General features: G+C 49.2%; 1 protein-coding gene and 1 long non-coding RNA gene across 2 annotated transcripts in view; one reads left to right on the top strand and one right to left on the bottom strand.

Moving 5' to 3' along the window:
• Positions 1-7,047: 7,047 nt before the first annotated feature.
• slc9a7 (solute carrier family 9 member 7) overlaps positions 7,048-21,494 on the bottom strand; it is a 69,518-nt gene continuing 55,071 nt past the window's right edge. The window contains exons 14-16 of the mRNA XM_029695336.1: positions 19,784-19,863; positions 16,211-16,316; positions 7,048-8,032 (exon numbers count right to left, since the gene is read on the bottom strand). Of these exons, the coding sequence (XP_029551196.1) occupies positions 7,781-8,032; positions 16,211-16,316; positions 19,784-19,863 (438 nt within the window). The 3' untranslated portion in view covers positions 7,048-7,780. The remainder of the gene's footprint in view (positions 8,033-16,210; positions 16,317-19,783; positions 19,864-21,494) is intronic.
• Positions 8,271-8,817, top strand: LOC115151419 (uncharacterized). Its single transcript, XR_003867286.1, has 3 exons — positions 8,271-8,345; positions 8,414-8,671; positions 8,785-8,817. It is a non-coding gene; the product is annotated as an uncharacterized LOC115151419 (long non-coding RNA).

The raw sequence follows: 21,494 nt of genomic DNA, 5'->3' as shown, positions 1-21,494 counted from the left end.
GACGTTGCTTCCAGAGGCAGTTTGGAACTCGTTAGTGAGTGTTGCAACCGAGGACAGACTGTTTTTACCCGCTACGCGCTTCAGCACTCGGCGGTCCCGTTCTGTGAGCTTGTCTGACCTATCGCTTTGCGGCGGAGCCATTGTTGCTCCTAGACGTTTCCACTTCACAATAAAAGCACTTACAGTTGACCGGGGGCAGCTCTAGCAGGGCAGAAATTTGACGAACTGATTTGATGGAAAGGTGGCATCCTATGACGGAGCTACCCATCTTGAAGGTCAGCGAGCTCTTCAGTAAGGCCATTCTACTGCCAATGTTTCAGTTCTGCCCACAAATTTTCTATAAGATTGAGGTCAGGGCTTTGTGATGGCCACTCCAATACCTTGACTTTGTTGTCCTTAAGCCATTTTTCAACAACTTTGGAAGTATGCTTGGGGTCATTGTCCATTTGGAAGACCCATTTGCGACCAAGCTTTAACTTCCTGACTGATGTCTTGAGATGTCGATATATTGAAGCAACATAATTTTCCGTCCTCATGATGCCATCTATTTTGTGAAGTGCACCAGTCCCTCCTGCAGCAAAGCACCCCCACAACATGATGCTGCCACCCCCGTGCTTCACGGTTGGGATGGTGTTCTTTGGCTTGCAAGCCTCCCCCTTTTTCCTCCAAACATAACGATGGTCATTATGGCCAAACAGTTCTATTTTTGTTTTATCAGACCAGAGGACATTTCTCCAAAAAGTACAATCTTTGTACCCATGTGCAGTTGCAAACCATAGTCTGGCTTTTTTATGGCGGTTTTGGAGCAGTGGCTTCTTCCTTGCTGAGCTGCCTTTCAGGTTATGTTGATATAGGACTCGTTTAACTGTGGATATAGATACTTTTGTACCCGTTTCCTGCAGCATCTTCACAAGGTCCTTTGCTGTTGTTCTGGGATTGATTTGCATCTTTCTCACCAAAGTACGTTCATCTCTAGGAGACAGAATGCGTCTCCTTCCTGAGCGGTATGATGGCTGCGTGGTCCCATGGTGTTTATACTTGCATACTATTGTATGTACAGATGAACGTGGTACCTTCAGGTGTTTGGAAATTGCTCCCAATGATGAACCAGACTTGTGGAGGTCTACAATTTTTTTTTCTGAGGTCTTGAATGATTTCTTTTGATTTTCCCATGATGTCAAGCAAAGAGGCACCGAGTTTGAAGGTAGGCCTTGAAATACATCCACAGGTACACCTCCAATTGACTCAAATTATGTCAATTAGCCTATCAGAAGCCATGACATCATTTTCTGGAATTTTCCAAGCTGTTTTAAGGCACAGTCAACTTAGTGTATGTAAACTTCTGACCCACTGGAATTGTGATACAGTGAATTATAAGTGAAATAATATGTCTGTAAACAATTGTTGGAAAAATTACTTGTGTCATGCACAAAGTGTATGTCCTAACCTACTTGTCAAAATTATAGTTTGTTAACAACAAATGTGTGGAGTGGTTGAACAACGAGTTTTAATGACTCCAACCTAAGTGTACGTAAACTTCTGACTTTAACTGCAGCTCCTTCAAGCCTCCTGTGATCAATCAGTTTATTCCAGTTCAGAATTAAAAAGGGTATTTTAACAGCAACAGTTCCAACCTAGGCTTTCTATCAACAATCATTTATACAGTAGCATGTACAGTAGCATGTACAGTAGGATGTACAGTAGCATGTACAGTAGCATGTACAGTAGCATGTACAGTAGCATGTACCGTAGCATGTACAGTAGCATGTACAGTAGCATGTACAGTAGGATGTACAGTAGGATGTGCAGTAGGCTTGAATTGTTCATCTGTACTGTTTCTTAGTGTTGCACGATCAAAAAGCCTGTGTGTCTGTTCTGTTATTCATCTGTGTGTTTATTCCAGTTCAGAATCTGTTTATTCCAGTTCAGAATGAAAATGATTTGTTGTATTTTAACAGCAACAGTTCCAACCTAGACAGAGATGTAAGAGTGTTTTTAATGGGGGAAAATAAACATGAAACGATATTTATGGGTATTTCATTGTTATTTGTTTTTGTCTATATTGCATTATATTTTGGTGCATAAAGGCAATTAAAAAAATGATATTTACGTTTAGTTGCATATTTTCCTAAGCTTGGGTCCCAGGAAAACACAGAATTTCTCATTTGGGTCCCAGGCTGAAGAACTTTAAGAACCCCTGTACTTATGTATCAAAAGTAAAAGTATAAATCATTTCAAATTCCTTATATTAGGCAAACCAGACGGCACAACTTTCTAGTTTTTTAAAAACTTACGGATAGCCAGGGGCACACTCCAACACTCAGACATCATTTACAAATGAAGCATTTGTGTTTAGTGAGTCCGTCAGATCAGAGGCAGTAGGGATGACCAGGGATGTTCTCTGTTTAGTGAGTCCTCCAGATCAGAGGCAGTAGAGATGACCAGGGATGTTCTCTGTTTAGTGAGTCCTCCAGATCAGAGGCAGTAGGGATGACCAGGGATGTTCTCTGTTTAGTGAGTCCTCCAGATCAGAGGCAGTAGAGATGACCAGGGATGTTCTCTGTTTAGTGAGTCCTCCAGATCAGAGGCAGTAGGGAGGACCAGGGATGTTCTCTGTTTAGTGAGTCCTCCAGATCAGAGACAGTAGAGATGACCAGGGATGTTCTCTGTTTAGTGAGTCCTCCAGATCAGAGGCAGTAGAGATGACCAGGGATGTTCTCTGTTTAGTGAGTCCTCCAGATCAGAGGCAGTAGGGATGACCAGGGATGTTCTATGTTTAGTGAGTCCTCCAGATCAGAGGCAGTAGGGATGACCAGGGATGTTCTCTGTTTAGTGAGTCCTCCAGATCAGAGGCGGTAGGGATGACCAGGGATGTTCTCTGTTTAGTGAGTCCTCCAGATCAGAGGCGGTAGGGATGACCAGGGATGTTCTCTGTTTAGTGAGTCCTCCAGATCAGAGGCGGTAGGGATGACCAGGGATGTTCTCTGTTTAGTGAGTCCTCCAGATCAGAGGCAGTAGGGATGACCAGGGATGTTCTCTGTTTAGTGAGTCCTCCAGATCAGAGGCAGTAGGGATGACCAGGGATGTTCTCTGTTTAGTGAGTCCTCCAGATCAGAGGCAGTAGGGATGACCAGGGATGTTCTCTTGATAAGTGTGTGAATTGAACCATTTTCCTGTCCTGATAAGCATTCAAAATGTAACGGGTACTTTTGGGTGTCAGGGAAAATGTATGGAGTAAAAAGTACATCATTTTCTTTAGGAATGTAGGGTAGTAAAAGTTAAAAGCCAGTCAGCCAGTCAGTCAGCCAGTTAGTCAGCCAGCCAGCCAGTCAGCCAGTTAGTCAGCGAGCCAGTTAGTCAGCCAGTTAGTCAGCCAGCCAGTTAGTCAGCGAGCCAGTTAGTCAGCGAGCCAGTTAGTCAGCGAGCCAGTTAGTCAGCCAGTTAGTCAGCGAGCCAGTTAGTCAGCCAGTCAGCCAGCCAGTTAGTCAGCCAGTCAGCCAGCCAGTTAGTCAGCCAGTCAGCCAGCCAGTTAGTCAGCGAGCCAGTTAGTCAGCCAGTCAGTCAGCCAGCCAGTCAGCCAGTTAGTCAGTCAGCCAGTCAGTTAGTCAGCCAGCCTGTTAGTCAGCCAGTTAGTCAGTCAGCCAGTCAGTTAGTCAGCGAGCCAGTTAGTCAGCCAGCCCGTTAGTCAGCCAGTTAGTCAGCCAGCCAGTTAGTCAGCGAGCCAGTTAGTCAGCGAGCCAGTTAGTCAGCGAGCCAGTTAGTCAGCCAGTCAGCCAGCCAGTTAGTCAGCCAGCCAGTCAGCCAGTTAGTCAGTCAGCCAGTCAGTGAGCCAGTTAGTCAGCCAGCCCGTTAGTCAGCCAGTTAGTCAGTCAGCCAGTCAGTTAGTCAGCGAGCCAGTTAGTCAGCCAGCCCGTTAGTCAGCCAGTTAGTCAGCGAGCCAGTTAGTCAGCCAGTTAGTCAGCGAGCCAGTTAGTCAGCCAGTTAGTCAGTCAGCCAGTTAGTCAGCCAGCCAGTTAGTCAGCCAGCCAGTTAGTCAGCCAGCCAGTTAGTCAGTCAGCCAGTTAGTCAGTCAGCCAGTTAGTCAGCCAGCCAGTTAGTCAGCCAGCCAGTTAGTCAGCCAGCCAGTTAGTCAGCCTGCCAGTTTGTCAGCCAGTTAGTCAGCGAGCCCGTTTGTCCCTCCCGGATAAATATGACGGCACCCCATCTAAATGCCGTGGCTTCCTACTACCGTGCTCCCTTTGGCACCAGAAGGGAGCTCCTACCACCGAGAGGTCCACGGTTGCCACGGTTATATCTCTGCTGACTGGGTGGGCGTTGGAATGGGCCACGGCCGTCTGGGAGAGAGGAGGAGCTGGATTTGTATGAGGGGATCATGGCTCGGGTTCAGAGTTATCTTCGATCATCCACCGGTGGGCAGAAAGGAGGGTGAGCGCCTACTCCAACTACGGCAGGAGGACCAGCGCGTACTGCCGAGTACGCACTCACCTTCCGGACAGTAGCAGCATCCAGTAGACTGAATGAGCCGGCGCTTCGTACGCTCCAGGGGGGTGTTGGAGAGGTGCAGCGCTGCTTGTCCATGCCCAGCTGCGACGCAACACCAACGCTCAATCCAATTTAACATAAATTATGTAGCCGATGTGGTTTTTCTGTAGACCATAGACTGGAGACTATGTATTACAATGTCATGACAGAGCCCGTAGACTATGTATTACAATGTCATGACAGAGCCCGTAGACTGGAGACTATGTATTACAATGACATGACAGAGCCCGTAGACTATGTATTACAATGTCATGACAGAGCCCGTAGACTGGAGACTATGTATTACAATGTCATGACAGAGCCCGTAGACTGGAGACTATGTATTACAATGTCATGACAGAGCCCGTAGACTGGAGACTATGTATTACAATGTCATGACAGAGCCCGTAGACTGGAGACTATGTATTACAATGTCATGACAGAGCCCGTAGACTGGAGACTATGTATTACAATGTCATGACAGAGCCCGTAGACTATGTATTACAATGTCATGACAGAGCCCGTAGACTGGAGACTATGTATTACAATGTCATGACAGAGCCCGTAGACTGGAGACTATGTATTACAATGTCATGACAGAGCCCGTAGACTGGAGACTATGTATTACAATGTCATGACAGAGCCCGTAGACTGGAGACTATGTATTACAATGTCATGACAGAGCCCGTAGACTATGTATTACAATGTCATGACAGAGCCCGTAGACTGGAGACTATGTATTACAATGTCATGACAGAGCCCGTAGACTATGTATTACAATGTCATGACAGAGCCCGTAGACTGGAGACTATGTATTACAATGTCATGGCAGAGCCCGTAGACTGGAGACTATGTATTACAACCTCGAGACACTTTCTAAATCATTATTAATGAGGAGAAAGTCAACTAAAAGGCAAGAAGATAGGCGTCAGATAGACGTCAACTTTGGAGCGGCTGCGGCATAATGAAAAAGAGGTGGACAGCAAAATGGTGCTGAAAGTAATTCATATCAACAATTGTCTTCATTTTAATTAGACTTCACCAACAATAAGAGGGCTTTGTTCGACCCCATTTCTTCCCCTCCTGCCCCAAAGAGAGGTAGGCCTACCTGTTTGACCGACGCAATTATGCTATCCATAGATGTCAGTTTAGCCTTCCAATACAGTCACCCTGCACTCCAGAAACACCTGTGTGTCTGGGAAGGCCTGGTGTTGAGTGAGGGCATGCCATACCCTTTGTTAAAGAAAAAGGCAAAAAGCTTGTTAGCTTTATATTCTGAAATAACTATTCGGATAACATAAAGTGTTCTAGAACAATGCTGAACTCTGATGCCTTATGCTAGAAACAAGCTTTAAAATGCCCACAAAAGACATGCCTCTGATGCCTTCTGCTAGAAACAAGCTTTAAAATGCCCACAAAAGACATGCCTCTGATGCCTTCTGCTAGAAACAAGCTTTAAAGACATGCCTCTGATGCCTTCTGCTAGAAACAAGCTTTAAAGACATGCCTCTGATGCCTTCTGCTAGAAACAAGCTTTAAAGACATGCCTCTGATGCCTTATGCTAGAAACAAGCTTTAAAGACATGCCTCTGATGCCTTCTGCTAGAAACAAGCTTTAAAGACATGCCTCTGATGCCTTATGCTAGAAACAAGCTTTAAAGACATGCCTCTGATGCCTTCTGCTAGAAACAAGCTTTAAAGACATGCCTCTGATGCCTTATGCTAGAAACAAGCTTTAAAGACATGCCTCTGATGCCTTCTGCTAGAAACAAGCTTTAAAGACATGCCTCTGATGCCTTCTGGGGATGTATTGGTTCGTCTTTATGACATTCTGAAGTTGACCTACGGCCTTCAATACTCCAGGAGACAAAACAATTGTCTTTGCTATTCTGTCCCTATTAATTTAGCTTTTCACTTTCTGAAAAGAGAACATGTTTAAATCCAAGCCGCTTTTAGGGAAGCCCCTTTACTGTTGGGTTAAGCAACGGACGAGTAGCCAGCAATTGAAGCTTACATTTTTCTGCGTCGGTCGAGCCTCTGTCTGGGTTAGAAAGGTAACTTTTGAGTGCCATGCTTAGATTCATAAGGATGTCTAATATTTCATTATTTGCAAACAAGACTCTGTAAAGGGGTGCGTAACTGATGGCAGTGAAGTCAGACGCAGGAGAGGGGAACTAGGTAATAGCCGGAGCAGTTTAATTTCAAAACGAACAGCATACAGAAATAACCAACATGGGTCCAAAACCCGACACGCACCAGTAAACATGTGCACAAGCACTTACATCAAACAATTCCACACAAAGAAATGGGGGGGAACAGAAGGTTAAATACACAACACTTAATGAGGGGAATGAGAACCAGGTGTGTAGGAAAACAAGACAAAACAAATGGAAAATTAAAAGTGGATCGACCAATGGCTAGAAGACCTGTGACGCCGCCCGAACAAGGAGAGGAACCGACTTCGGTGGAAGTCGTGACAGACACACTGGTTTGACATTGGAGAAATATGGCCTGTTTCTCTGTCCATTCTTTCCTGAAACTTCTATTTTCATCGTTCACCTTTCTTTTGAGACTTTTTCACAGGACATTTTCTCTTGCACAAAGAAATATATATTTAAAAAAAACGAATTTCAATATAGGACATTGGTGATTTTATCAGTGTAATCAAAATATTAGGATATGTTATTGACATTGAACTGATGATATAGCCTACTAACCAGATCTGTTTACGTATTGTTTAATTTGTAGCATTGGCCTGTGAATGGGCTGTTATTATGATGTAGCATTGGTCTATGAATGGGCTGTTATTATGATGTAGCATTGGCCTATGAATGGGCTGCTATTTTGATGTAGCATTGGCCTATGAATGGGCTGCTATTTTGATGTAGCATTGGCCTATGAATGGGCTGTTATTATGATGTAGCATTGGCCTATGAATGGGCTGCTATTTTGATGTAGCATTGGCCTATGAATGGGCTGTTATGATGTTCTATGTTGACTATTAGCAGAGAACAGGCCAAACCTATTGCAGACCCCTGCTATCCTACACTATGCTAGTTTAGCTGCAATTTATTGTTTTGGGTGCATACACAAGAGGTCCCATACCGGGAAGAAATGACATCTGATATCAGCCCTGTTTTAAACCAAACCCTTTCCTCCAAACCCTCGCTCTCCTATTCTCCTCCTCTCCTCCCATAGTCTGATGTGTGTGTGTGTGGGGTGGAGGGCGAAGGTTCATGGGGGTCATGGTGTAGGGGGGTCAGGCGTGGTCTTCGATGGGAAAGATGAGTCGTGTGCTGCGGGACAGGAATTCCTGGTCCATCTCTCTCTCTAGTGCCTCTTCAGACGTGGTGCTGCTCCTCTTCCCGTTGACCCCCCAGCCCGCCCCGGCCGCGTCCGCCCCTCCACTGGACGTTCCTTTAGCCGTGATGGCCGTGTCGTCGTAGGTCAGCGCCAGGTCGCCGTCATTCAGGATCAGGTCGGAGTCGTCGTCTCTCAGCTGCTCATGGTTCTGGAATTCACAGAGACACGAAGATGGGAACAGAGACATGAAGGTGGGAACAGAGACATGAAGGTGGGAACAGAGACATGAAGGTGGGAACAGAGACATGAAGGTGGGAACAGAGACATGAAGGTGGGAACAGAGAAGGTGGGAACAGAGAAGGTGGGAACAGAGAAGGTGGGAACAGAGAAGGTGGGAACAGAGAAGGTGGGAACAGAGACATGAAGATGGGAACAGAGACATGAAGGTGGGAACAGAGAAGGTGGGAACAGAGACATGAAGATGGGAACAGAGACATGAAGGTGGGAACAGAGACATGAAGGTGGGAACAGAGACATGGGAACAGAGACATGAAGGTGGGAACAGAGACATGGGAACAGAGACATGAAGGTGGGAACAGAGACATGAAGGTGGGAACAGAGAAGGTGGGAACAGAGAAGGTGGGAACAGAGACATGATGGTGGGAACAGAGACATGAAGGTGGGAACAGAGACATGGGAACAGAGACATGAAGGTGGGAACAGAGAGATTAAGGTGGGAACAGAGACATGAAGGTGGGAACAGAGACATGGGAACAGAGACATGAAGGTGGGAACAGAGACATGAAGGTGGGAACAGAGACATGAAGGTGGGAACAGAGACATGAAGGTGGGAACAGAGACATGGGAACAGAGACAAGAAGGTGGGAACAGAGACATGGGAACAGAGACATGAAGGTGGGAACAGAGAAGGTGGGAACAGAGAAGGTGGGAACAGAGAAGGTGGGAACAGAGACATGAAGGTGGGAACAGAGACATGAAGGTGGGAACAGAGACATGAAGGTGGGAACAGAGACATGAAGGTGGGAACAGAGACATGAAGGTGGGAACAGAGACATGAAGGTGGGAACAGAGACATGAAGATGGGAACAGAGACATGAAGGTGGGAACAGAGACATGGGAACAGAGACAAGAAGGTGGGAACAGAGACATGGGAACAGAGACATGAAGGTGGGAACAGAGAAGGTGGGAACAGAGAAGGTGGGAACAGAGAAGGTGGGAACAGAGACATGAAGGTGGGAACAGAGACATGAAGGTGGGAACAGAGACATGAAGGTGGGAACAGAGACATGAAGGTGGGAACAGAGACATGAAGGTGGGAACAGAGACATGAAGGTGGGAACAGAGACATGAAGGTGGGAACAGAGACATGAAGGTGGGAACAGAGACATGAAGGTGGGAACAGAGAGATGAAGGTGGGAACAGAGAGATGAAGATAGGAACAGAGAGATCGGCTATAAAAGCCAACTGACATTTACTCTTGAGGTGCTGACCTGTTGCACCCTCTACAACCACTGTGATTATTATTATCTGACCCTGCTGGTCATCTATGAACATTTGAACATCTTGGCCATGTTCTGTTATAATCTCCACCCGGCATAGCCAGAAGAGGACTGGCCACCCCTCAGAGCCTGGTTCCTCTCTAGGTTTCTTCCTGGGTTCTGGCCTTTCTAGGGAGTTTTTCCTTGCCACCGTGCTTCTACACCTGCATTGCTTGCTGTTTGGGGTTTTAGGCTGGGTTTCTGTACAGCACTTTGAGATATCAGCTGATGTAAGAAGGGCTTTATAAATACATTTGATTGTTCCTCTCTTCAATCAATCAATCAATCAGAGACAGAGGGTTAGAGAGTTAGAGGAGGGATAGATAGTTAGAGGGGTGTTAGAGGGGTGTTAGAGGGGTGTTAGAGGGGTGTTAGAGGGGGGTTAGAGGGGTGTTAGAGGGGTGTTAGAGGGGGGTTAGAAAGTTAGGGGGGTTAGAAAGTTAGAGGAGATTTAGAGGAGATTTAGAGGAGAGTTAGAGGAGATTTAGAGGAGAGTTAGAGGAGAGTTAGAGGAGAGTTAGAGGAGAGTTAGAGGAGAGTTAGAGGAGAGTTAGAGGAGAGTTAGAGGAGGGTTAGAGGAGAGTTAGAGGAGGGTTAGAGGAGGGTTAGAGGAGAGTTAGAGGAGGGTTAGAGGAGAGTTAGAGGAGGGTTAGAGGAGAGTTAGAGGAGAGTTAGAGGAGAGTTAGAGGAGAGTTAGAGGAGGGTTAGAGGAGAGTTAGAGGAGAGTTAGAGGAGAGTTAGAGGAGGGTTAGAGGAGAGTTAGAGGAGGGTTAGAGGAGAGTTAGAGGAGGGTTAGAGGGGGTTAGAGGGGGGTTAGAGGAGAGTTAGAGGAGAGTTAGAGGAGAGTTAGAGGGGGGTTAGAGAGTTAGAGGAGGGTTAGAGGGGGGTTAGAGAGTTAGAGGAGGGTTAGAGGAGGGTTAGAGGGGGATTAGAGGAGGGTTAGAGGAGGGTTAGAGGGGGATTAGAGGAGGGTTAGAGGAGATTTAGAGGAGAGTTAGAGGGGGGGTTAGAGGGGGGTTAGAGAGTTAGAGGAGGGTTAGAGGGGGGTTAGAGGGGGGTTAGAGAGTTAGAGGAGGGTTAGAGGGGGGTTAGAGGGGGGTTAGAGAGTTAGAGGAGGGTTAGAGGGGGGTTAGAGAGTTAGAGGAGGGTTAGAGGGGGGTTAAAGAGTTAGAGGAGAGTTAGAGGAGGGTTAGAGGGGGATTAGAGGAGGGTTAGAGGAGGGTTAGAGGGGGATTAGAGGAGGGTTAGAGAAGGGTTAGAGGAGGGTTAGAGGAGGGTTAGAGGAAAGTTGGAGAGTTAGAGGAGGGTTGGAGGAGGGTTAGAGGGGGGTTAGAGAGGGGTTAGAGAGTTAGAGGAGGGTTAGAGGGGGGTTAGAGGGGGGTTAGAGAGTTAGAGGAGGGTTAGTCAGAGCTCCACTCAGTCCTCCATATTGTTCTGATGAGCTGACAGCTGCTGGACAGGGATTAATCACAGAAAGCTGACACACACACCAGCTGTTACACACACACACACACACACACACACACACACACACACACACACACAGTACAGCTTTAACACTGTTCGTAGAGAGACAGTTGAAGCAACTGTCAATGTACACTGAGTGGACAAGACATTAGGAACACCTTCCTAATATTGAGTTGCACCCCCCCTCCTTGCCGTCAGAACAGCCTCAATTCGTCGGGACATGGACTCTGTAAGGCGTCGAAAGCGTTCCACAGGGATGCTGGCCCATGTCGACTCCAATGCTTCCCCACAGTTGTCAAGTTGGCTGGATGTCCTTTTGCGGAGAGCGTGATCACACAGTCTTCCGGTACAGCTGGTGCTCTCATGCATGTTTCAGTGTTATTTGCCTCGGGAGCGAGCATAGAAGTAGTTTAGCTCGTCTGGTAGGCTCGTCTGATAGGCTCTCGGCTGTGCTTCCCTTTGTAGTCTGTAATGGTTTGCAAGCCCTGCCACATCCAACGAGCGTCAGAGCCGGTGTAGTGCGATTCGATCTTAGTCCTGTATTGACGCTTTGCCTGTTTTATGGTTCGTTGGCGGGCATAGCGGGATTTCTTATAAGCTTCCGGGTTAGAGTCCCACTCCTTGAAAGCGGCAGCTCTAGCCTTTAGCTCAGTGCGGATGTTGTCTGTAGTCCATGGCTTCTGGTTGGGGTATGTATGAATGAAAAGCACTGTGGTCACTGTGGGGACGACGTCATCAATGAACTTATTGATGAAGCCAATGACTGATGTGGTGTACTCCTTAATGCCATTGGAGGAATCCTGGAACATATTCTAGTCTATGATAGCAAAACAGTCTTGTAGTTTAGCATCTGCTTAATCTGACCACTTTTTAAAAAAACGTTATTACTGGTGCTTCCTGCTTTAATTTTAGCTTGTAAACAGGAATCAGGAGGATAGAATTATGGTCAGATTTTCCAAATGGAGGGCGAGGGAGAGCTTTGTATGCATCTCTGTGTGTGGAGTAGAAGGTGGTCCAGAGTTATTTTCCCCTCTGATTGCACATTTAACATGCTGGTAGAGATTAGGTCAAACAGATTTGAGTTTCCCTGCATTAAAGTCCCCGGCCACTAGGAGCGCTGCCTCTGGGTGAGCGTTTTCCTGTTTGCTTATGGCTGAATACAGCTCATTCATTGCTGTCTTTGTGCCAGGCTTTGACTGTGGTGGTATGTAAACAGTTACGAATAATATAGATGAAAACTCTCTCGGTAGATAGTGTGGTCTACAGCTTATCATGAGATACTCTACCTCAGGCGAGCTATAGCTATCTACAGAATATGATCTACATGATCAGTCTCTGTGTGTAAAATAAAAAGTAGTTTAGCATCTGCTAAAACATGTAAAGAAAGCAATCCAATGTTATTTGTTGCCTAGACTTTACTGCAAATGACACTCAAGTCCCTCAAACAATCCACTAATATTGCAGTTAGCCATGACAGCCTTATAATAGAAAAAAACATTAAAGTAGAAATAGAATGAACCAAACATTCTATTGTTGCTCTATTATAGTGGCCACTATAGTAGACATCGATCAAGTAAGTGCACAAGGCTACATGCGTACAAAAAAAATGCTCATTGAGTAAAAAAAAAGAAAAGAATCACACACACACACACACACACACACACACACACACAACTGTCAAGTTCAACACAACAAAAATAATATATTTTGGCTACACTGCACAATATTACATTGTACACTTTCTGCCTGTGGACCTCTGTTTTACAATGTGCCAGCAGAGCATGATACCCTTTGTTGGCATAATTGATCTCTTTCAGGCAGAGAGTACACCTGGCACACCCCTTTATATCCACTGTATTGAAGTGAGACCCTTAGTTGGTATAACTGATCTCTTTCAGGCAGAGAGGACACCTGGTACACCCCTTTATATCCACTGTATTGAAGTGAGACCCTTAGTTGGTATAACTGATCTCTTTCAGGCAGAGAGTACACCTGGCACACCCCTTTATATCCACTGTATTGAAGAAGTGAGACAGAGGGAAAGTGTGTGGTGTTCCTTTCACCTCTATAGTGGCATCCAGCTTAACATTTCACACAGATTGCCAGGGTTCAGTAAGCAACTAACGCGTTATAACTTGAGGAACGTCAAGGAGTCGTATAGGTTAGGTTACTAACGTTAGCTCATCTGATGTTGTAACGTTAGCTAGCTATCGTTAGCGGTCTGACTTTAGTAGCACATTTTCACACCATAAACTCAATTATTTGATCAGATAAGTTGGCTAATGTTGCTCAACATTTATCTGGCTAGCTAACGGAGAATTTTATCCAGCTAGCGAGATACTTAACAATGCTAATACTTGTTCCACCACACTTTCTCCCTCACCTCAAACTTTCCAAATGTCAATTGTTTTTTTGGTTACAGCTCATGAAGTACGCTTCATCACCTTCTCACCCTCGTCTCCGTGGTCAGGCTTCTCACCGACCTCTTCGTTATCGTTCAGGGGATGCGCTATTGTAACTGAAAAAGCTGCCTTTCCAGAGCGCTCGCTGATTCTGTAACTAGTCAGTCGTTTGTCTCTTCTCTCTTCAGTCGAGGTGCTGCGCCTTGGATACAGCCAGTATTGCTCCAATCGCGCATCACTCATTCGCTTACAGCCAGTAGTGATCCAGCCCCCTCATTGGATCTACACTAATCACGTAGGTCACCTATTTTAGATTCAAAACGGAAAATTTCCCCCGAAAGGTGACTAGATTGCATCCCTGCATCTCTGCCACCCCGTGGAGCCAGGGGCATCTTGAGGCAAGGATGCTAGCCTGCTGTCCTGCACCTGTAAGTAGGACCGACAACCCGCCAGTAGGACCAGTAGGACCGACAACCCGCCGGTAGGACCAGTAGGACCGACAACCCGCCAGTAGGACCAGTAGGACCGACAACCCGCCGGTAGGACCGACAACCCGCCAGTAGGACCAGTAGGACCGACAACCCGCCAGTAGGACCGACAACCCACCAGTAGGACCTACAACCCGCCGGTAGGACCGACAACCCGCCGGTAGGACCGACAACCCGCCGGTAGGACCGACAACCCGCCGGTAGGACCAGTAGGACCAACAACCCGCCGGTAGGACCGACAAACCGCCGGTAGGACCGACAACCCGCCGGTAGAACCGACAACCCGCCGGTAGAACCGACAACCCGCCGGTAGAACCGACAACCCGCCGGTAGGACCGACAACCCGCCGGTAGGACCGACAACCCGCCGGTAGGACCGACAACCCGCCGGTAGGACCGACAACCCGCCGGTAGGACCGACAACCCGCCGGTAGGACCGACAACCCGCCAGTAGGACCAGTAGGACCGACAACCCACCAGTAGGACCGACAACCCGCCAGTAGCACCAGTAGGACCAGTAGGACCGACAACCCGCCAGTAGGAACCGACAACCCGCCAGTAGGACCGACAACCCGCCAGTAGGACCAGTAGGACCGACAACCCGCCAGTAGAACCAGTAAGACCGACAACCCGCCAGTAGGACCAGTAGGACCAGTAGGACCGACAACCCGCCAGTAGGACCGACAACCCGCCAGTAGGACCGACAACCCGCCAGTAGGACCGACAACCCGCCAGTAGGACCAGTAGGACCGACAACCCGCCAGTAGGACCAGTAGGACCGACAACCCGCCAGTGGGACCGACAACCCGCCAGTAGGACCGACAACCCACCAGTAGGACCGACAACCCGCCAGTAGGACCGACAACCCGCCAGTAGGACCGACAACCCGCCAGTAGGACCGACAACCCGCCAGTAGGACCGACAACCCGCCAGTAGGACCTACAACCCGCCAGTAGGACCGACAACCAGCCAGTAGGACCAGTAGGACCGACAACCTGCCGGTAGGACCAGTAGGACCGACAACCTGCCAGTAGGACCGACAACCCGCCAGTAGGACCAGTAGGACCGACAACCCACCAGTAGGACCAGTAGGACCGACAACCCGCCGGTAGGACCGACAACCCGCCGGTAGGACCAGTAGGACCGACAACCCGCCGGTAGGACCAGTAGGACCGACAACCTGCTAGCCTGCTGTCCTGCACACTGAGCTGGTTAACTAACTGCATTTCATCTTTTCATAACAAATAGAAGAATGAGTCAGGTGCTGATTTCATTAGTCACTGTAGATGTTGTAATGGTAATAACATGTGAAACCAGAGCGTGTGAAATTTCTCCTTCGTTCCTATTTGACCAGTAGGACCGACAACCCACCAGTAGGACCGACAACCCGCCAGTAGCACCAGTAGGACCAGTAGGACCGACAACCCGCCAGTAGGAACCGACAACCCGCCAGTAGGACCGACAACCCGCCAGTAGGACCAGTAGGACCGACAACCCGCCAGTAGAACCAGTAAGACCGACAACCCGCCAGTAGGACCAGTAGGACCAGTAGGACCGACAACCCGCCAGTAGGACCGACAACCCGCCAGTAGGACCGACAACCCGCCAGTAGGACCGACAACCCGCCAGTAGGACCAGTAGGACCGACAACCCGCCAGTAGGACCAGTAGGACCGACAACCCGCCAGTGGGACCGACAACCCGCCAGTAGGACCGACAACCCACCAGTAGGACCGACAACCCGCCAGTAGGACCGACAACCCGCCAGTAGGACCAGTAGGACCGACAACCCGCCAGTAGGACCGACAACCCGCCAGTAGGACCGACAACCCGCCAGTAGGACCTACAACCCGCCAGTAGGACCGACAACCAGCCAGTAGGACCAGTAGGACCGACAACCTGCCGGTAGGACCAGTAGGACCGACAACCTGCCAGTAGGACCGACAACCCGCCAGTAGGACCAGTAGGACCGACAACCCACCAGTAGGACCAGTAGGACCGACAACCCGCCGGTAGGACCGACAACCCGCCGGTAGGACCAGTAGGACCGACAACCCGCCGGTAGGACCAGTAGGACCGACAACCTGCTAGCCTGCTGTCCTGCACACTGAGCTGGTTAACTAACTGCATTTCATCTTTTCATAACAAATAGAAGAATGAGTCAGGTGCTGATTTCATTAGTCACTGTAGATGTTGTAATGGTAATAACATGTGAAACCAGAGCGTGTGAAATTTCTCCTTCGTTCCTATTTGACAGTAAAGTATTTTCCCCACCCAGCTAACATAAACAAATACTGTACATACTCAATATATCTAAGTTGATTTGACAAGGGGCATGTAAACATTATGAGACTAGGTGGGGTACACTGTACATGCATTTGTTGTTTATTTTATGTGTGCGCGGTGAGTCTGTGAATGCGTGTGTGCGTATGATTGTGATTGTATACACTGTGTGCAGTGTCCTGTACTCACCTCGTAGGCCTGTGGGCTGGTGAAGCATCGTGCCAGGGGACCACAGCAGGATGGCAGGGTAGTGGTGAGAGGAGGACCACTGTGGGTCAACATGGGCTTCAGGTAGCTGGCATACCCTTAAGGAAGACAAAGACCTTTCCATACTAATATTACCCAAGGAACTTTAACACAGTGATTTCTGGAATAGCTCGAGATTCATCTGAGAAAGTGTAAAAGTCTAGTGGGATTGTCAGAATATCAGTTTTCATGTTGACATGTCATAACATAACGAGGGCTAGGTGTGTTGCTGTGTAGGCAAGGCCTGCTAAACCACTGGGTTAGAGAGGAGGAGGAGGGAGCAGGTGAGGAGGAGGGAGCAGGTGAGGAGGAGGGAGCAGGTGAGGAGGAGGGAGCAGGGGAGGAGGAGGGAGCAGGAGAGGAGGAGGGAGCAGGTGAGGAGGAGGGAGCAGGTGAGGAGGAGGGAGCAGGTGAGGAGGAGGGAGCAGGGAGCAGGTGAGGAGGAGGGAGCAGGTGAGGAGGAGGGAGCAGGAGAGGAAGAGGGAGCAGGAGAGGAAGAGGGAGCAGGAGAGGAAGAGGGAGCAGGAGAGGAAGAGGGAGCAGGAGAGGAGGGAGCAGGTGAGGAGGAGGGAGCAGGACAGGAAGAGGGAGCAGGGGAGGACGGAGCAGGTGAGGAGGAGGGAGCAGGACAGGAAGAGGGAGCAGGAGAGGAGGATGGGTGGAAAGGGAAGAAAGAGAACAAACCCACTCTGTTCTAACAGAAGGAAACACCTTGTCCCAGTGTGGGTAGTAGAGTAGAGAGGAGTATTCTGCCTGGGTATTTAAGGGTATCGGTTAGTATCTAGCTACGGAAGGGTATCTCGCTAGCCCGTCTCAGCGGTTACGGAAGGGTATCAGGCTAGCCCGTCTCAGCGGTTACGGAAGGGTATCAGGCTAGCCCGTCTCAGAGGTTACGGAAGGGTATCCAGCTAGCCCGTCTCAGTGGGTATTGAAGGCTACCCAGCTAGCCCGTCTCAGTGGGTACTGAAGGCTACCCGGCTAGCCCGTCTCAGCGGTTACGGAAGGGTATCAGGCTAGCCCGTCTCAGCGGGTTACGGAAGGATATCAGGCTAGCCCGTCTCAGCGGGTTACGGAAGGATATCAGGCTAGCCCGTCTCAGCGGGTTACGGAAGGATATCAGGCTAGCCCGTCTCAGCGGTTACGGAAGGGTATCAGGCTAGCCCGTCTCAGAGGTTACGGAAGGGTATCAGGCTAGCCCGTCTCAGAGGTTACGGAAGGGTATCAGGCTAGCCCGTCTCAGCGGTTACGGAAGGGTATCAGGCTAGCCCGTCTCAGAGGTTACGGGAAGGTATCTAGCTAGCCCGTCTCAGTGGGTTACGGAAGGGTATCTAGCTAGCCCGTCTCAGTGGGTATTGAAGGCTACCCAGCTAGCCCGTCTCAGTGGGTACTGAAGGCTACCCAGCTAGCCCGTCTCAGTGGGTACTGAAGGCTACCCAGCTAGCCCGTCTCAGAGGGTACTGAAGGCTACCCAGCTAGCCCGTCTCAGTGGGTACTGAAGGCTACCCAGCTAGCCCGTCTCAGAGGGTACTGAAGGCTACCCAGCTAGCCCGTCTCAGTGGGTATTGAAGGCTACCCAGCTAGCCCGTCTCAGTGGGTATTGAAGGCTACCCAGCTAGCCCGTCTCAGTGGGTATTGAAGGCTACCCAGCTAGCCCGTCTCAGTGGGTACTGAAGGCTACCCAGCTAGCCCGTCTCAGTGGGTACTGAAGGCTACCCAGCTAGCCCGTCTCAGTGGGTATTGAAGGCTACCCAGCTAGCCCGTCTCAGTGGGTATTGAAGGCTACCCAGCTAGCCCGTCTCAGTGGTACTGAAGGCTACCCAGCTAGCCCGTCTCAGTGGGTACTGAAGGCTACCCAGCTAGCCCGTCTCAGTAGGTATTGAAGGCTACCCAGCTAGCCCGTCTCAGTGGGTATTGAAGGCTACCCAGCTAGCCCGTCTCAGTGGGTATTGAAGGCTACCCAGCTAGCCCGTCTCAGTGGGTATTGAAGGCTACCCAGCTAGCCCGTCTCAGTGGGTATTGAAGGCTACCCGGCTAGCCCGTCTCAGTAGGTATTGAAGGATACCCGGCTAGCCCGTCTCAGTGGGTACTGAAGGCTACCCGGCTAGCCCGTCTCAGTGGGTATTGAAGGCTACCCAGCTAGCCCGTCTCAGTGGGTATTGAAGGCTACCCAGCTAGCCCGTCTCAGTGGGTATTGAAGGCTACCCGGCTAGCCCGTCTCAGTGGGTATTGAAGGCTACCCGGCTAGCCCGTCTCAGTGGGTATTGAAGGCTACCCGGCTAGCCCGTCTCAGTGGGTACTGAAGGCTACCCAGCTAGCCCGTCTCAGTGGGTATTGAAGGCTACCCGGCTAGCCCGTCTCAGTGGGTATTGAAGGCTACCCGGCTAGCCCGTCTCAGTGGGTATTGAAGGCTACCCAGCTAGCCCGTCTCAGTGGGTATTGAAGGCTACCCAGCTAGCCCGTCTCAGTGGGTACTGAAGGCTACCCAGCTAGCCCGTCTCAGTGGGTATTGAAGGCTACCCAGCTAGCCCGTCTCAGAGGGTACTGAAGGCTACCCAGCTAGCCCGTCTCAGTGGGTATTGAAGGATACCCAGCTAGCCCGTCTCAGTGGGTATTGAAGGATACCCAGCTAGCCCGTCTCAGTGGGTATTGAAGGCTATAGTGGCTAGCACAGCCCACGGGTCACGCCCTGGCCATAGAGAGGTTTTTATTCTCTATAATCGGCCGTCACACCACGGGACTCCTATCCAGGGACATAGAGTTTTACAGCAGCCGCAAAACTCTGAAGACAAAGGTGTGTGACAGGGAGGATAAAGGAAGTCAAAATCAAATTTTACAGCAGGTGTAGACCTTACAAGCACTTAACCAACAATGCAGTTAAGAAAAATAAGTGTTAAGTAAAAAATAGATAAGGAACATTTTTTTAATAAAGTGAGAGGGGGAGGGAGAGAAGACAAAGGGAGTGAGAGAGGGAGAGGAGGAAGGGAGGGAGAGGGAGTGGGAGAGGAGGAAGGGAGTGAGAGAGTGGGAGAGGAGGAAGGGAGTGAGAGAGGGAGGAGAGGAAGGAATGAGGATTAAGGGAGTGAGAGAGGGAGGGAATGAGGATTAAGGGAGTGAGAGAGGGAGGGAATGAGGATTAAGGGAGTGAGAGAGGGAGAGAGGGAGGGAATGAGGATTAAGGGAGTGAGAGAGGGAGGGAATGAGGATTAAGGGAGTGAGAGAGGGAGGGAATGAGGATTAAGGGAGTGAGAGAGGGAGAGAGGGAGGGAATGAGGATTAAGGGAGTGAGAGAGGGAGGGAATGAGGATTAAGGGAGTGAGAGAAGGAGTGAGGGAGGGGAGGGAGAGGGGTAGGAATGGAAAACACTTTCACCTGAGATTGTTAATTTCAGCATCTGTACCTGTCCACAGCCACAGAATTCCCTCCAAATCAGCATAGTGGAAAGATCAGAAAGTTGAGATCAACCAATAACAGGAGTTCTCTGGCTGTCTTAGTGAAACGACATATTAAGAAGGATACTTGTGATCGAAGGTGTACCATAGCCTGAAGAGCCAGGCACTCTCCTGCTTGGTCTTACTGACTTCTGGCATGGTCCCGTCCTACAGAGAGACATTAACACAACATTCATCATGTTCACATCTTCAACGACCATCATGTGGATCGACTAGGGCCCTCAAATTCAACTCTGGACCTCAAAGCCAGTCCCACCAGTCCCGTTTTTTTTTTTTTAAATTCTTCCCCTCTAAATCGGGAACTGATTTAATGGGTGCAATTATTTATCAGGAAGAACAGAAAACCAGCAGGCTCTGGACCTCATAGGGTAAGAGTTGAAAACCTCTGCACTTGAGTGTTAGATAGATCAGTGTTCCTGAATCCACCCAGTATTCACACCCCCCAGTATTCACACCCCCCAGTATTCACACCCCCCAGTATTCACACCACCCTGTATTCACACCCCCCAGTATTCACACCCCCCAGTATTCACACCCCCCAGTATTCACACCCCCCAGTATTCACACCCCCCAGTATTCACACCCCCCAGTATTCACACCCCCCAGTATTCACACCCCCCAGTATTCACACCCCTCTTTCTGTCGAGGAAAACCATTTAGCAGAAGACAGGACACATTGAACAGGAGAGAATGGGAGGGGTCAGTCTATTGGCAGGCTGGAGAGAATGGGAGGGGTCAGTCTATTGGCAGGCTGGAGAGAATGGGAGGGGTCAGTCTATTGGCAGGCTGGAGAGAATGGGAGGGGTCAGTCTATTGGCAGGCTGGTAAAGTGGAGACAGAGGTGGTGTCCCAAATGACCAATACACCAGGGGTAGACAACCCTGTTCCTGGACCCTTTACACCAGGGATAGACAACCCTGTTCCTGGACCCTATACACCAGGGGTAGGTAACCCTGTTCCTGGACCCTATACACCAGGGGTAGACAGCCCTGTTCCTGGACCCTATACACCAGGGGTAGACAACCCTGTTCCTGGACCCTATACACCAGGGGTAGACAACCCTGTTCCTGGACCCTAGCCAATAGGCTGAACCCTGACAGTTATAGACAGTAGCCAATAGGCTGAACCCTTACAGTTTTAGACAGTAGCCAATAGGCTGAACACTTACAGTTTTAGACAGTAGCCAATAGGCTGAACCCTGACAGTTTTAGACAGTAGCCAATAGGCTGAACCCTGACAGTTTTAGACAGTAGCCAATAGGCTGAACCCTGACAGTTTTAGACAGTAGCCAATGGGCTGAACCCTGACAGTTTTAGACAGTAGCCAATGGGCTGAACCCTGACAGTTTTAGACAGTAGCCAATGGGCTGAACCCTGACAGTTTTAGACAGTAGCCAATGGGCTGAACCCTGACAGTTTTAGACAGTAGCCAATAGGCTGAACCCTGACAGTTTTAGACAGTAGCCAATAGGCTGAACCCTGACAGTTTTAGACAGTAGCCAATAGGCTGAACCCTGACAGTTTTAGACAGTAGCCAATAGGCTGTACCCTTACAGTTTTAGACAGTAGCCAATAGGCTGTACCCTTACAGTTTTAGACAGTAGCCAATAGGCTGAACCCTTACAGTTTTAGACAGTAGCCAATAGGCTGAACCCTTACAGTTATAGACAGTAGCCAATAGGCTGAACCCTGACAGTTTCAGTAGCCAATAGGCTGAACCCTGACAGTTATAGACAGTAGCCAATAGGCTGAACCCTTACAGTTATAGACAGTAGCCAA

Source organism: Salmo trutta, chromosome 17 (genome assembly GCF_901001165.1).
Source record: "Salmo trutta chromosome 17, fSalTru1.1, whole genome shotgun sequence".
NCBI lineage: Eukaryota > Metazoa > Chordata > Actinopteri > Salmoniformes > Salmonidae > Salmo > Salmo trutta.
The sequence above is the reverse complement of the archived record's forward strand: the minus strand, read 5'-3'. Positions and strand labels throughout refer to the sequence as shown.